At 47.1% G+C, this 16,021-nt stretch overlaps 1 protein-coding gene across 2 annotated transcripts in view; it reads right to left on the bottom strand.

Annotated features, from left to right (window-relative positions):
- Positions 1 to 16,021, bottom strand: part of MDGA2 (MAM domain containing glycosylphosphatidylinositol anchor 2) — a 192,261-nt gene that overhangs the window by 70,850 nt on the left and 105,390 nt on the right. For both annotated transcript variants that reach the window (XM_086892409.1, XM_023927218.2), the window contains 2 exons: positions 15,679 to 15,948; positions 971 to 1,300 (listed from right to left, as the gene is read on the bottom strand). In XM_086892409.1, coding sequence (XP_086748535.1) covers positions 971 to 1,300; positions 15,679 to 15,948 — 600 coding nt within the window. The remainder of the gene's footprint in view (positions 1 to 970; positions 1,301 to 15,678; positions 15,949 to 16,021) is intronic.

The raw sequence follows: 16,021 nt of genomic DNA, 5'->3' as shown, positions 1-16,021 counted from the left end.
CCGGGAGGAGCTGCACAAACACCAGGAAGAGGAAATTCCCCCCCATCCATCCCAGACATCCAGAGGGACGTTAATAAATGCCTGCAAGTCCTGGCATTTGGGAAATGTGTTTGTGCCTGGGCCTTCTGTTCCTAATTAGCAGAGCAGTAATGAATCTTGATGAATCAGTAATGACCTTCAAAGCACTGCAACTGTTTCAGCTTCCACTTGGCTGGTTAATGAAGTCATTCCAAGAGCAGAATTCCTGTTCGGATGCTAAAAAAGGCTGAGCTCAAATTCCATGTTCTCTTCCCCCTTTTCCTGATTTTCTGGAGCGTTCCAGGACAGGAAATTTAAGAGGTGACAGAATTCATCATTTCCTGCAGGGATTGTGGTGAGCTGACAGGAAAAGACAACTAAGACAAGTTTCCAGGAAATCCCATCAGTTTTCCCAAGGATTCCCAGGGAAGTCCAGGGAATTCAGTAGTTATTGGATGTATGAGTGCACACACAGAACTGTTTGCTCCACCTGGGCAGGCAGGTGACAAAGTTTGTATAGAATGCTCATCCATCATTCCAAAGTCAGTTTTTTTCCTCTAAGAATCCTCCTGGTTCTTTTCCTGATAGTAAAATCATGGAATCATGGAATGGTTTGGGATGTAACAGACTTTAAATCTCATCCAGTGCCACCCCTGTCCCAGGCTGCTCCAGCCCCAGGGTCCAGCCTGGCCTTGGGCACTGCCAGGGATCCATGGGCAGCCACAGCTGCTCTGGCAATTCCAGCCCAGCCAGCAATTCCCAATTCCCAATCTCCCATCCATCCCTGCCCTCTGGCACTGGGAGCCATTCCCTGTGTCCTGTCCCCAGTTCCTGATTCCTGAACATTCCCTCCCCGGAGCCCCTGGAATGCGCTGGGAGGTCTCCACACAACCTTCTCCACCACGGGGCTCCTTCACCCACCCAAACCCCAGCCCGAGGAGCTGCTCCTCACCTGTGCTGCTGGAGATGTTGACATCGATGCTGATGTCCGAGATGCCGCCTCCCTTGAGGGACGCCACGCACGTGTAGGTCCCGAAATCCGTGAACTTGAGGTCGATGATGTCCAGGTTGGTGGTGCCGGGGGAGACGTCGGGGTCGGTCTGGGTGATCACCATCCTCTCCGAGCTGCGCAGGGGCCGCCCGTTCTTGAACCAGCTGAAGGTGAGCTCCTCCGAGGGGATGGCCTCCACCTGGCACGAGATCTTCACCTCCCGCCCGATCTGGATGTTGTCGTCTTTGTGGTACGGGTCAGGGGTGATCCAAAAGCGTCCTTTTTTTAAGGCTGAAACACCAAAGAAAGGAACAGTTTTCTGTAATAAAGCAGAAATTGGCTTCACTGGAGGCCTAAATGTGTTTTTTAAAGGGGCTGCAGCCATAGGATTTTGATTTTATTCCCAGGAATCTGCACAGCAATGACTTGGAATCACGAGGATGAACCAGCTGGAAACTGGCACAGGATTGAACTCTGAGACATGAGCTGAGCTTTTTTTTGTGGGGAAGTAAAGGAGATATCAGGTGGAGATTTTATTTGATTTTAGGATGAAACACTGGCTCCCTAGAGAGCCAATGGATGCTCCATCCCTGGAAAAACTCAAGGCCAGGCTGGACATGGCTTGGGACAGCCTGGCATGGTGGAAGGTGTCCTTGCTCATGGGATGGAATAGGATGAACTTGAAGGTTTCTTCCCACCCCAATAACTCTGGGATTCTTTGGTGGATCCCCTAACCCTAAACCTAACCCTAACCTTTGGATCTTCCAAAGCTTGTGTTAAACACATGGATAATTTTCCCCCAGAATCCCAAATCCTGATTAAATTCCATCATGGATAATACAGCTCTGAAGTGCTGTCACCTCCACAATGGAAAATAGGAAGTCCCAGCACCTAAATTGGGCTGAGCTGCTGCCAACCAAAATAATTCTTGTGATTTCAGGGATTGTTTTCCATCTCTGGAGGGATTTCCAGGCTTTTCCTCATACCTGTCCTGTCAGAACACCAGAAAAGGGGAACCATCACCCTAAAATCACTGATACAACCAGTGAGGTCACCTCCAATCCATCTGGAATCCCTCCTGCATCCAAGACTATTCACACCTCCACTACAAATCCGATTAATTCTCTACCTCCCACCAGAGATAAGGAAATCTCAAGGTTCCAGATGGGAAAGTTTGGAGGGAAAACCAACACAGGGACACAGCATCTCTGGAAAACCTCATTTCCCACCATTTTCCTCCTAAAGGAGCATCTCATCCTGGCATTCCATCCTCAGTCTCCAAGAACAAAATATTCCTGCATCTCACTCAACTCAGCTTTCATTAAATGAACCCAAAACTCCCCCAAAACCCATCCCCATTGACATCAAGGACCTGGGGGTTGGGATGATCCTGATTTTTGGGAGAATGCTTCAGGATCAGCCATTTAACCTCTCCAGCGTACAGCTTTTTGAAGAACTGAATGTAAAATGCTCCTGACACAACCCTAAAATCCCTTCTTTCCCAACAGAGCTGTGCCAAAGGATGTCTGTAGGTTTAGCCAAGCTTTTTTTCCATCCGGATGGAAAACAAAACAAAAATACTGATTAGAAATTGTACAAATCCCCAGTTTGGGTGGAAGGACAGAAGATAAAGATTGATATCCACCGTTCATGGCGATTTCTACTGCGAGGTTTCCCAGTTCCCTGGGTTTCTCTCCCCATTCCCTCTGTCCTGGATCCATTTCACAGAATTCCACAATGGTTTGGATTGGGAAAGACCTTAAATCCCACCTCATTCCCACCCATTCTGTGGGCAGGGACAGCTCCCACTGTCCCAGGCTGCTCCAGCCCCAATGTCCAGCCCGGCCTTGGGCACTGCCAGGGATGCAGGGACAGCCACAGCAAATCTGGCAATTCCAGCCCAGCCAGCAATTCCCAATTCCCAATCTCCCATCCATCCCTGCCCTCTGGCACTGGGAGCCATTCCCTGTGTCCTGTCCCTCCATCCCTTGTCCCCAGTCCCTCTCCAGCTCCCCTGGAGCCCCTTCAGGCCCTGGAAGGTTCTAGAGATTCCATACTTTATACAATACTAAAAAATCTCCATCTTCTCCATCCACGGGTGGTGAAAATTTGAATTCAGACTCAATTTTGTTTATTCCGACTCAGTTTCATTAGTTCCAACTCAATTTTGCTTATTCAAACTCAATTTTGGCAACTCAGGCTCAATTTTGCTAACTCAGACTCAATGTTTGGTAATTTGGTATCTCCTTGAGCAACGCAACTCTTTGGGACTTGCAAATTCCACGCTGGATGAGCGCTCCCAGCCCCTGGAAAAGAATTAACACTTCCAGAACTGGGAAAAGAATTCACATTTATTTATTTACTTGGTTGTCTTTTCAAAGTTGGGGGAAAAGCCTGAATTTGAGCTATTTACCCTCATTCCCACAGGGTAGGAGAGGCTTCTTCCATTGAGGAAGGCAAACTTTTTAAGGAGAGAATGGAAAATTTGGTGTTTTTCCAGGAAAAGAATCATTTTGGATGCTGCTCCCTAGTTCTAACCACATCTTGAAGTATCCAATGGGTTGAACTTTATTTATTCATTTATAATTTAAGTTATTTACATTATTCATTTACTTATATTTACTCAAGGAAGTTTCATGGCTTTAATCAAGTTGGAATTTTTTGCACTTTTCCTCACTGAGCAGTTCTCCTTCCCTTGGGAAAGCCTCAACCAATTCCCAGGAATCAGCACTACCGGGTCGGAATCACGAGGATGAACCAGTTGGAAACTGCCACGGAATTAAACTCTGAGGCACGAGCTGAGCTCTTTTTTTTGTGTGGAAATAACAGCTCAAACAATGCTTACACACACAAAACCCCTCAATATTTTATGCAGATCCTTTTCAGGCAAGGGAAAACCAAAAAAGAAAAAAATCGATGGGCACGACCAGAGCGAGGTTTCAGCCCAAATTAGTTGCTCATAACCTCAATAAACTATTTTTATTTCTGAGTTTTCAGCAGTTTCTCCTGCCTAGGACTGAACAAAGTCTAGCAGGGAAGTCAGGGTAACTTTCCTTTGTGGAAAAGCAACAATTCCAAGGTAAGAAAAGGAGGCAGAACCTCAAAATTTGGATCAAAGCTGTTTTTTGCCAGCAGAAAGGGGGTTGGAACTGGATGGTCTTTAAGGTTCTTCCAACCCAAACCATTCCATGGCTCTGCATGAGGTTCCCAAAATCCCTTCAGACCTTCCCGATTTCAACCACGTTGGGAACACCGGAGTTGAGCTTGATACAAAACCACCAGGTAAAGGAAAAAGGTGTTTTTGTATCATTTCCTCCATCCAGCAATCCATTAAAACCGTGGCTTGGATTTTCCTCATTTGTAGATTCCTGGACCTCCGTTTCCAGGAGTAAATTTCCAGGAGGGCATTCCAAAATGCCAAGAAAATTGAGTCATGCCATGGATTTTGTGTAATCAGTTACATTTTAGGCATCGCTGAGAAGTTTCCATGGGGTGAGACACAGACATGAAAGAGAAATATGAGGTTAAGGGGTTTTTAGACAGGCAGAGATGAGGAGCAATGGTTACAAATGAGATAAATGGTTATAAAAGAGATTTCATGGGATATTGGGAAGTAATTCCTGGCTGGGAGGGTGGGGATGGGGCTGGGAAGGAGTTGGGAGTGCCCAAGGCCAGGTTGGACACTGGGGCTTGGAGCAGCCTGGGATTGTGGGAGGGGTGCATGGAATCATCTTTAAAGCCACTTCCCGCCCAAACCATTCCAGGATTCTCTGATTAACCAGGAAAACGTAGGTGATGCTGCTGCAGACCCTTCCCAGCAGATTTTTGGGAACGCCACCAGCACACGGAGCTCCGAAGGAGCAGCAAATCTGCAAATAAATCTGTAACTGTTCTTTGAGACTCAGCAAAGTGCCAGCCTCGCTCCGAAGAGGCCCCAAAAAATGAGGATGTGATCAAAACAACCCAAGATGAAACAACTTTTGTCCTCAAACTCCTCACAAACAGTCCCTGCCCTCCCTCATTAATTATATTTTCAAAGTAACAAAATGCGGTTCAGGATCTCAAGCAAGGCCTATTTGCATTCATCAGGTTCAGCTGGCTTTTTCCCACCCCCCTCCCTGATCAACCCCAAATTTTCCTTTAATGCCTCAGAACTTTCCTGCCTCACCCATTTCCAGTTTCCTCCAACACTGCCATTAAATACATCGAGTTCTGCACCATTTTCTGCCCCATTTTTAGGCTTTGACACAGGAATTGTGGACCCCTGGCTGTTTCCCAGGTGGATACAGGACACAGGGAATGCTGGGATTTGGGGTTGCTGACGGTTCTGTCTGTGTTTAACCTGTGACAACAGGGCCATGGAGCAGCAAAACCCCAAATTTCTGATTTTAACCATCACTTCCCAGAGGAGGTTTGGAGTCATTTCGGTTCTTCCCCTTCGCTTTTTGTCAGGGATTTTGTTTTGACCCATTCACAGTGAGCAAGAGGAGAACTTCACCCAAGCAGATGTGGAGCCTGGCACGGTCCTGGAGCAGACCTGGGAGGTTTGGAGAGCTCAGAATCCAGCCTGGCCCTCAGCACCCAGAATGGAAATTTCCCATATTCCATCATGCCCAGCCCCACCTCACTTCCAGGATCCCCCAAAAATCACTGGGAATTCTGTGATCTCCTGGATCTCACTGTGAGCTGGGTCAGAGAAGGCAGGAAACCTTTCCTGGTGTCCAGGTGTCCCTGATCCCTTCCTGTTTCCTTCTCACATGTAGGGAAAACCAGTTTGTGATCCTGGGAAAGATTCTGCACATAAATTTTAGGGACAATGGACTGCAGAGAAACAGCAAGGAAATGGCCAAAGATCCCAGAATCTGACCCAGGGTGGATTGGGTTGGAAATCCAGTCCCAACCCCATGAACAGGGACACCTTCCACTGTCCCAGGTGGCTCCAAGCCCAATCCAGCCTGGCCAAACCATCATGGAATGATGTGATAATGCATGAAACAACAAAATCTTCTCCAGTATCCCACATGGGAGGAGCCCTGCACTCCATATTTATTTTTATCTGGAATTTCAGCCTAAATGGATCCATTTGCTGCCCAAACCCCTCATTCCCACTGAATAAAAACCCAAGGAAATCCTTCCCCGCTGTCTGGGCAGTAACTTGTCCACTGCTATCAAATCAAGAAAAGGAAAATCCAAGTTTTTATCCCAAGCTCTGAAGAGACACCAATTTTTTGTTTATATTGGCTGTGGGCAACAAAGTTGGGTCTGTCTTCAACATTCTCCAGGATTCCCTTAAACTCCATTATCCAAACAATTTAACAACTGTCCAAAAGATCTTTTTCACTGGTGATTATCCCAGTGTGGTCATTAAACTTAATTCTTTACATGAAAATAACATTTTGACATTGTTCAGCGCATGAAGAACAGCAAAAACTCGGATTTGTTGTTGCCAAAAACTCGCATTTGCTGTCATGGACCAGGAAATATTGGAGAGGAAATATTGGAGAGGAAATTACAGATTTCTGGCTTAATTGTAAAACTTAATTATGAATTGAAGAGCAAAACCACACCCCAAATAATAGAGTTTGTGGATATCAGCTCTGCATAATTAAAGTGTGGCACTGAACTACAGAATTATTTGGGTTAGATGAGTCCGTAAATCCCAATCCCAGCCCTGCCATGGCAGGGACACCTCCCACTGTCCCAGGCTGCTCCAGCCCCAATGTCCAGCCTGGCCTTGGGCACTGCCAGGGATCCAGGGACAGCCACAGCTGTTCTGGCAATTCCAGCCCAGCCAGCAATTCCCAATTCCCAATCTCCCATCCATCCCTGCCCTCTGGCACTGGGAGCCATTCCCTGTGTCCTGTCCCTCCATCCCTTGTCCCCAGTCCCTCTCCAGCTCTCCTGGAGCCCCTTCAGGCCCTGCCAGGGGCTCTGAGCTCTCCCTGGATCCTTCCCTTCTCCAGGTGAACATTCCCAGCTCTTGGAGCAGCTCCAGCCCTTGGAGCATCTCCATGGCCTCCTCCCACACATCCACACCTTCCTTGTCCTGAGAAGCCCAAACCTGGATGCAATTCCGGTCATAAGAACCGATCTGAGTTGGGAGGAAATCTAAATTCCAAAACCATTAAAACATAGAGTAATTAAATAAATAGTCCAAGTTTTTAGATTCCACTTGGACCAGTCTCAAATTCCTTAAATTGGGCATTTAGAATCATGGAATTATCCAGGTTGGAAAAGTCCTCTGAGATCACCAAGTCCAACCATCCACCAGCACCACCCCTCTGGTCACCACTAAACCTTGTCCTGATCCGCACATTCTGGGCACAATTCCATGGATTGTGGCTCCATCCCACCCTTGAGCAGCCTCTCCCAACACTCCCCAAGCCACGAGGAAAGGACTCTCAGATAACCGGGAAAACGCCCTTTCCCGAGCGCTCCCTTCGCATCCCAAGACAGGCCTGAAGCAAATTCCTGCTAAAAAAAGCCCCACATTCCCAACATTTCAGCACCAGCTCCTTCCGCTCCTGTCAACACGGTTTGAGCTGGAAGATTTTGAAATCCTGAACTTCCAGTAGCTCTCTGAACAATTAAGATGTCAAACGTCTTCTCCTGAAGCATCTCCAAACTTTTTAATATCAAGTAATTATTTGGCACTTCCAAGGCCAGATGCATTCCCACTTCCAATTTAAATGCAAATCCCAGGGAGAGGCTTCAGGTTTTGTCTCCACTTTTAGAAACTGCTGCTAATTTTGCAAAGAAAAGGATTTTTTTTTATTCCTGTTTTTCCTTGTGCTCGGTTTAATTAGCTCCCGGCTCCTTCGGAGCTGCTCTTTTGAAGGAGGGGGAGGTTTGGATTCCTTTGAATGATGAAAATTTCAGTTTACAACTTGCTCCAAATTTGATCCGTTAAAGAGATGAAGGCGAGATCAAAGGGGGAGAAGCTCAGCGTGGTTCCTCTTTTAACGGCTTTTAGAAGGAAAGATTCTACAGAAATCGGCAGCACCGGGAGAAAATACGTTGGGGGTTGGGAATAAATGATGTCTAAGATCTCTTCCAGCACAAACCATCCTGTAATTCCTAGAAATGTCCAGGTGGGATTGAGCTCAGGAGGTTCCTTCTCTGGTCTCCAGCTCACACCAGGTGGTTTTCCAAGGCCTGAAGACCTCCAGGGATGGAAATTCCAAAACCTCCCATCCTCAGCTCCCAGGAAAAGCCAGGAGCTGTCCCAGTGGTGTCACTGGGTTCGGAGACAGAAATTGCCGTGTCCTTACATTTTTCCTGATGGAAAGATGTTTCCTCCCTGATGTTAAGGGGATACAGGTGATGGATCGTAGATGAGATCCCAACATATTCATGTGAGAGTGAAATTCCAAAATCCACCGGAATTTGACCGAGAAGAAACAGGGACAGCTTAGCAGCTGGAATTTGGTCACTTTTAAAACCTCAAGCAGAAGAAAAATGGGGGGGAAAAAGCCAAAATTTTTCCTAAACTGCAAAATCCCAGCTTGCCAAGACATGGACACGTGGCCAGAACAGCGGATTGGGGCTGCCCCATCCCACAAGAAAATGGGAATTCAGGGGTCTTGCCACAAGCCAGACGAGGATTGGAATATAAATGAAACCCTTCAGACAAGCTGTCACAACCCCCAGTGGGCTCTGCACTTGCCAAACAAATTACAAAATCTTGGAATGTTGCAGCTGGATGTTTTCCAGGGCCTTTACAAAGTTTAATTCTTGTGCTAAAGCTGTCCCAAAAAAAAAAAAGCCTTGCTGAGTTTTCCTGCCCCAAAGTGATCCCACTGGAAATCTTCCCTCTTTTCTTTATCCATGAAACTCAGCACTTCTCCCAGTCCCAGAGGTAACCCCAGCATTCCCAAGGTTTGCTCACTGGATTATCCCTGTTCCTGCTTTTGGGATGGCTCAGCAGCTTTGTTGGAGTTCGGGATTTCCTTAGAGCCTGGATTTCTTCCAACATGGGATGCATTTCCCTCCAACACTTTTTCTCCCACTCTTAAATATCTCAAAACTACATCAGGATCCTATAAAAATTCCCAAAGTTATTTATCAGATAGAGGAGAGACCTAAAAATCCCAGTTACCTGACACAGCAGGAAAAGTCTTTTAAAACACATTTCAAGGGCAGTAAAGCACCTTGGGAATATCAGAAGGAACCACTGTGAACTCATCCTTTTCCTCTTGGTTTCCTCCCCCTCCAAGAGGAGAAAAAAACTTGGAAAAATGAAACATTTTCTCTGCCAAAAAGAAAATGTTGGTAAAAGTACCCAGATCTTGTCGTGTGCTAACAGCCAGGATCTAAAACAATATTAAAGAACAGCACAAGCCCTGCCAAAACAATTATCAGCTTTAGTAATTAATAACATTAATAACTTCTGCCAATCAAGAGGGAGAATAACCTTTATCCTTGTCTCCAGTGGAATCCCAGGATCACTGAAATTGGAAAATAGTTCCAAGGTCATCAAGTCCCAGCTGTGCCCGGTGCCCACCCTGTCCCCAGAGCTCCGAGTGCCACCTCCAGCAATTCCTGGGACACCTCCAGGGATGGGCACTGCAAACCTCCCTGGCCACTTCCAAAGCCTGAGCGCCCTTTCCATGGGCAAATTCCTGCTGCTGTCCCCCCTGAGCCTCCCCTGGCCCAGCCTGAGGCCGTTCCCTCTCCTCCTGTCCCTGTTCCCTGGCAGCAGAGCCCGACCCCCCCGGCTGTCCCCTCCTGCCAGGGACTTGTGCAGAGCCACAAGGGCCCCCTGAGCCTCCTTTGCTCCAGCCTCAGCCCCTTCCCAGCTCCCTCAGCAATTCTCCAGCCCCTTCCCAGCTCCCTCAGCAATTCTCCAGCCCCTTCCCAGCTCCCTCAGCAATTCTCCAGCCCCTTCCCAGCTCTGTTCCCTGCCCTGGACACACTCCAGCCCCTCCATGTCCTTCCAGAATGGAGGGCTCCAGAACTGGACACAGCTCTCACGGTGCTCCAGCAGTTCCAGCACAGGGGACAATCAGGACAATCCCTTCCCTGCTCCCACACAGTTCCCAATCCAATCCAGGTGCCTTTGGCCTCTTTCCCAGCTGGCCACAGCCGGGCTCACCTCCAGTCACTGTCCCCAGCACCCCCAGGACACAACAGGGAAGAAATGAGAGCACCTGAACACAAGGAGAGGGATCAGATGAATCCCATCTCCTGAAATCCACCTGATAAATCCTTCCAGACAAGTGGTGCCCAACAGGCTCCTCATGATGTCCCCCAGAGCTGCAAACTCCTCTCAAAATCAAATTCCTGCTCACAAAAATTCCAAGGAGTCCTAATGGAAGGGCACAAGGATCAATAAACCATCTCCGTTTTTATAGGAGAGCCTTTTATGAACTCATCCATGACCCTCCAACCTGGGAAGAGCTCACAGGCCTGAGCCTGTGGCAGATAATAAAAATAAATGGATTTATTAAACTCCAAAGCTCCACTTTTTCCCACATTCATTCCCAGAGCTGTAAACTTTTAGGGAGCGCACTGGGAATTTATGGCTGTAGGAGCTCTCCAGGTGAGGAGATCAGGTTTGTTTGGTTAAAACCTTTTGAAATCCCATCACAGAGGGCGTTTCTCCATGGAGGAGATGTGTGTGGATATTTGCCAAGGCCTCTGGAATTCTCCAGCCAGGAAATAAGATGGAAAATCAGAATTACTAAGGCTGGAAAAGCCCTCAGAGATCATCAAGCCAAGGTGTTATCCCAGCACTACCAAGGCCACCATGGATCCACAACCCAAAATTTATTCCATTCTCCCACTTGCTGGGAGTTTTTCCCAGGATACAGAGAGAAATGGATGGCAAAAAACCCCTCCTTCTCCAATTTCATGGAAAATACAACATTTTAGCATTTTAGAATTCCCAACCAAGCCCAGATGATTCCAGGCAGTGACTGCACGTGCCAGACCCCCATCCCTAAATTTATTCCATTCTCCCACTTGCTGGGAGCTTTTTCCAGAATACAAAAAAGAAAAAAGGATGGGAAAAAAGCCCCAAAACCTTCTGCCAATTCCACAGAAAACCCAACATTTGAGGATTCTAGCATTCCCAACCATTCCCAGATGATTCCAGGCAGTGACAACACGTGCCAGACCCACATCCCGAAATTCATTCAGTTCTGCTTCCTGGGAGCCCTTCCCAGGATACGGAGAGGAAAGAACGAATGGGAAAAAGCTCCTTGTGCCAGTTTCACCAAAAATCCAACATTTTAGGATATTAGAATTCCCAGCCAGTCCCAGAAGATTCCTGGCAGTGACCACAAGCCCAGATGTGCCATCGCTCACCCTCCTGCCAGGAGTGACCTGCTGGGGGATGACCCTCAAAAAGTTTTGGGATAAGGAACAGGAAAGCAGAAGGAAGGCAGGTACAGAGAACAAAATCCTAGGGTTTTAATTTAATTTAAAAAGCAACAAAAGTTCAATAATTTCCCAATCTGAGCTTCCTCCTTCTATTTTTATTCCTTAATTTATTTTTTTTTTTTTTAGCAGCCACGCCTGCAGTCCACACACAGTTTTTAGAGGGATAATCCAGAGGTACTTCCAGAGATCCTGGCCTTCAAAGGGATTTCCCTGGAGTGCTTTTTGTTCGGGAAGAGCTTTTGTGCTGCTGTTGAGCACGGTCATTATTTTCTATTTCAGCTGACAGGGAATCCCACCCCTCGGAAAAATTGACTCCGAGGATGAGGTTTCCACTTCCCAGAAGATGAAAGTCCCACAGGCAGAGTCCAATGGAATTAAAAACGTGCTGCTGCTACAGTGGGAAAGAAGGAGGGATCCGATAAAAACGGGAATTGGAGAGGTCCATAGGGAATGGAATAAATGGAACAGAATATCCAGGAATGGGATGGAGCCCCCATTCCTGTGGGGATTTAAAGCCCTGTGGATGTGGCACTCGGGGAAATGGGGCAGTGCTGGGGGATGGTTGGACTCGATGGTCTTGGAGGACTTTTCCAACCACAACAATTCCGTGGTTCCATGATTTTTACACAGACTGAAACCCTTCCCAACTCTGCCAACGCTCTTAATTTTGAGCCCTGGAAAACGTTTCTGTGGCTCTCCCTGTCCCAATCTGATGTGCAGGTATCCTTCAAGGATGTTATCCAGCATTTTCCTCTCTTACTGGATGGAGGATCCACCTTGGAATCAGAGAATCCTGGAATGGTTTGGGTTGGAAGGGACATTAAATCCCACTCAGTGCCACCCCTGCCATGGCAGGGACACCTCCCACTGTCCCAGGCTGCTCCAGCCCCAATGTCCAGCCTGGCCTTGGGCACTGCCAGGGATCCAGGGGCAGCCACAGCTGCTCTGGCAATTCCAGCCCAGCCAGCAATTCCCAATTCCCAATATCCCATCCATCCCTGCCCTCTGGCACTGGGAGCCATTCCCTGGCTCCTGTCCCTCCATCCCTTGTCCCCAGTCCCTCTCCAGCTCTCCTGGAGCCCCTTCAGGCCCTGCCAGGGGCTCTGAGCTCTCCCTGGATCCTTCCCTTCTCCAGGTGAGCATTCCCAGCTCTCCCAGCCTGGCTCCAGAGGGGCTCCAGCCCTGGAGCAGCTCCGTGGCCTCCTCCAACACCTCCACACCTTCCTTGTCCCAAGTCCCTCTCCACCTCTGAAGTCAGGTGTAGGTGGCCAGCAGCCACAAAAATAGGAAAACATCCAGAAAAAATTCATGGAGATGCTTCATTCATGGAATGAAGCAGAGACAACAAAGGCACACTCGGAAAAGGACGCTGAAATTTAGAGAAATTTCTAGGGAAAGAACGGCCTCGGAGTCCTGATGGTGCTCTGAGGAAATGGAACCTTTATTTCTGGGTCAGATTGGGGGATTATTTTCAAATCCTGGGATTCGGGGTGCATCTGACACAAGATGGGAACTCCATTTACCAAATGCTTCTGCCTGGCTTGGAAGTTTCTATTTCCAGCAAATTCTCTTCTCTCCTCAGCTGCTGTGTGAAAATCCTGACCCACAACAGCAAAATGAGCCAAAGTGAGAGAAAAATGAGGCAAAATGCTGAGAAATAAACACACAAAGTCAACCCAAATTCTGCTTTTCTCTCGTATTTCACTCCTCAACTCAGCATCACTTCCAGCAAAGATAAATCCAAGACTGGAGTGGACATTTTTTCCTTCTAAAGGAGAGCTTTCCCTATTTAACAGAAATAATAAGGGGTGAAATCATAAAACTGGGGCTAGGAAGGAGCTGAGCTTTGTTTATTTAATGGGTTCTTCTCATTTTGGACCCTTCTCACATTAACAGGGCCACAGAGCAGAGAGGGAAAAGGGAAATATCTGCCTCGAGTGTTTTAATGAGACTTTGTTCAACATCTTGCAGCTTCCAGGCATCGTCTTCTATAAATAAAAATGTGAGGGGGATATAATTATGATTTTTATTATGATGCCATGTCTCATGGAATTTGTATCTGCAGGGATTTGGGGATGTCTGCTTTTCCTTGGGGCTGGCTGGTGCTGTCTGCTGGGCCAATTAAAACACTGAGGTTTCTTTTCACACCAAGTTCTTGTCCTCTTTCCCTTATGCTAAGCTGTTTTCAGCTCCCAATTCCCCTTCCCCACCTCACCCCCGTGGAAATCCCAGCAAATTAATGTTCCAAAGCTGAGGAATGACAACAGAACTCGGAGCAAAATGTCAGAAATTCAAACACAATATTCCAAAAAAATCCGTGCCTATCTCCTGATCCAATCCAGGCTGATCCAATGCTCTCTCCTGACCCCCAGGACACATATAGCTCCTAATTCCTTGTCCTGCTGGGGAATAAGAAGTGAGCAGGGGTTGTGGCTCCCCCAGCATATTCCCACACTGGCTCTTTATCCATCAGTTTTTCCCTAGTCTGATTAATCCCAGGTTATTCTTTCAAGTTCCCACAGCTTGGAGTTTATGTTTCACCACCATTCCCAGATTAAATTGTGGAAAATGAGGTTCAGATGAAGCGTTTGGTTCAGGGAGGTGAATCCCCTCTGATGATGCCAATCCAGCTCTGTATCCAAACCAACTGCCTGTGTCCCAGGGATTTTCCAGAAGGGAATAAACGAGCAGGGAAAGATTCCCTCCAGCTGGGAACAATTGTTGGGTAAATCCTCCTCTTTTATTTTCACCTCAGACAGACACTTTTCCTGATACCTCTGGGAATTAAAGCACAGGAATCCATCTAAAGCTCCCCACCAGGGAGGACATTCCCAGCCTTAATTTTAGTAACAGCTTCAGATAAGGAGGAAGGAAGGAGGCAATGGGAATTCCATGAGCACAGGATACATCCAAGGACTTTGGTGATCATTTTATAGAAACCTGGAATATCCTAAATGGGAAGGGTCTCACAAGGATCATGGAGTCCAATCCTGTCCCTGCACAGACCCCCCAACAATCCCAGCCTGGGCATCCCTGGCAGCGCTGCCCAAACGCTCCTGGAGCTCCGGCAGCCTCGGGGCTGTGCCCATTCCCTGGGGAGCTTTTCCAGAGCTCATTCCACCCTCTGGGGGAAGCACCTTTCCTGATCTCCAGCCTGACCCACCCTGGCCCAGCTCCAGCTGCTCCCTGGCTCCTGTCCCTGGTCACAGGGACAATAAATCAGAGCTGCTCCTCAGGAGGATGATGAAGACCACAGCGAGGTCTCCCCTCAGTCCCCTCCAGACTGCGCAAACCAATTTCTCTTCACTTTGCACGGAAAAGCTGCTGCACCTCCCCAACACAAAAAGGCACCAATCCACCCTTTTTCCACCTCAGGGCTTTTATCCCAGCACAAGAACTCTGGAAGTCTTGGAAACCAATGCTAAGAAATGACCAGAAATCCTGGAATGAGAGAATGATCAAGGTTGAAAGAGACCTTCAAGATTTAGTCCAACCAGGACCATCTGGAAATGGAAGACACCCACAACGTTGAATGTTGAACGATGAACCTTGAACACTGAATGCTAAACTTTGAACATTGAACATTGAATGTTGAACATTGAACATTGAACTTTGAACATCAGCTCTTAAATGTTGAACATCAAACATTGAATGCTGAACTGTTAAACGTTGAACATTGAATGTTGAACATCAACTGTTGAATGATAAACATTGGATGTTGAACATTGAAAATCAACTGTTGAACGTTGAACATTGAATGTTGAGTGTTGAATGTTGAATGTTGAACATCAAACATTGAATGCTGAACTGTTAAACGTTGAACATTGAACATTGAATGTTAAATGTTGAATGTTCAACACTGAATGCTGAACATTGAAAGTCAACTGTTGAATGTTGAATATTGAATGTTGAACATTGAACACTGAAAGTTGAACATTGAATGTTGAACACTGAAAGTTGAACATTGAATGTTGAACGCTGAAAGTTGAACATTGAATGCTGAACATTGAAAATCAACTGTTAAATGTTGAACATTGAATGTTGAACATTGAATGTTGAACATTGAACATTCAATGTTGAACATTGAATGTTGAATGTTGAACACTGAATGTTGAACATTGAATGTTGAACATTGAAAATCTACTGTTAAATATTGAACATTGAATGTTGAACATTGAATGTTGAACGCTGAATTGTTAAACATTGAACATTGAATGCTGTCTCACTAGATTAGGACAGAAATAACCTTCCAGGAGAGAAGTCCATGGTTTTCCAACTGAACTCACCTCTTACGATGATGTTGGTGGACTTTTTCGCGGGATTGCCGACATTGTTGTTGGCGATGCAACTGTAGGTGCCGGAATCCTCGGAGGTGATGGCAGGAATGGTCAGAGTGCCCCCATTCAGGACGGTCTTGTCGGGCAGGACCCCCGCAGACCTCACCCACGTCAGGCTGGGTGCCGGCTCCCCCCCGGTGGTCACACACACCAAGGTGATGGCTTCGCCAGGGTTCACCACGATGGGGTCGTCCACGAGGAGCTTGATGGAAGGGGATGCTGCAAAACAACAGGAATCACAGAATCAGGGAATGGTTGGGATGGAAGGGATCCTAAAGATCATCCCATTCCA

This window comes from Cyanistes caeruleus, chromosome 6, assembly GCF_971803275.1.
Source record: "Cyanistes caeruleus chromosome 6, bCyaCae1.hap1.1, whole genome shotgun sequence".
In the NCBI taxonomy this organism is placed as follows: Eukaryota; Metazoa; Chordata; class Aves; order Passeriformes; family Paridae; genus Cyanistes; species Cyanistes caeruleus.
This window is presented reverse-complemented; position numbering and strand designations above follow the sequence as displayed.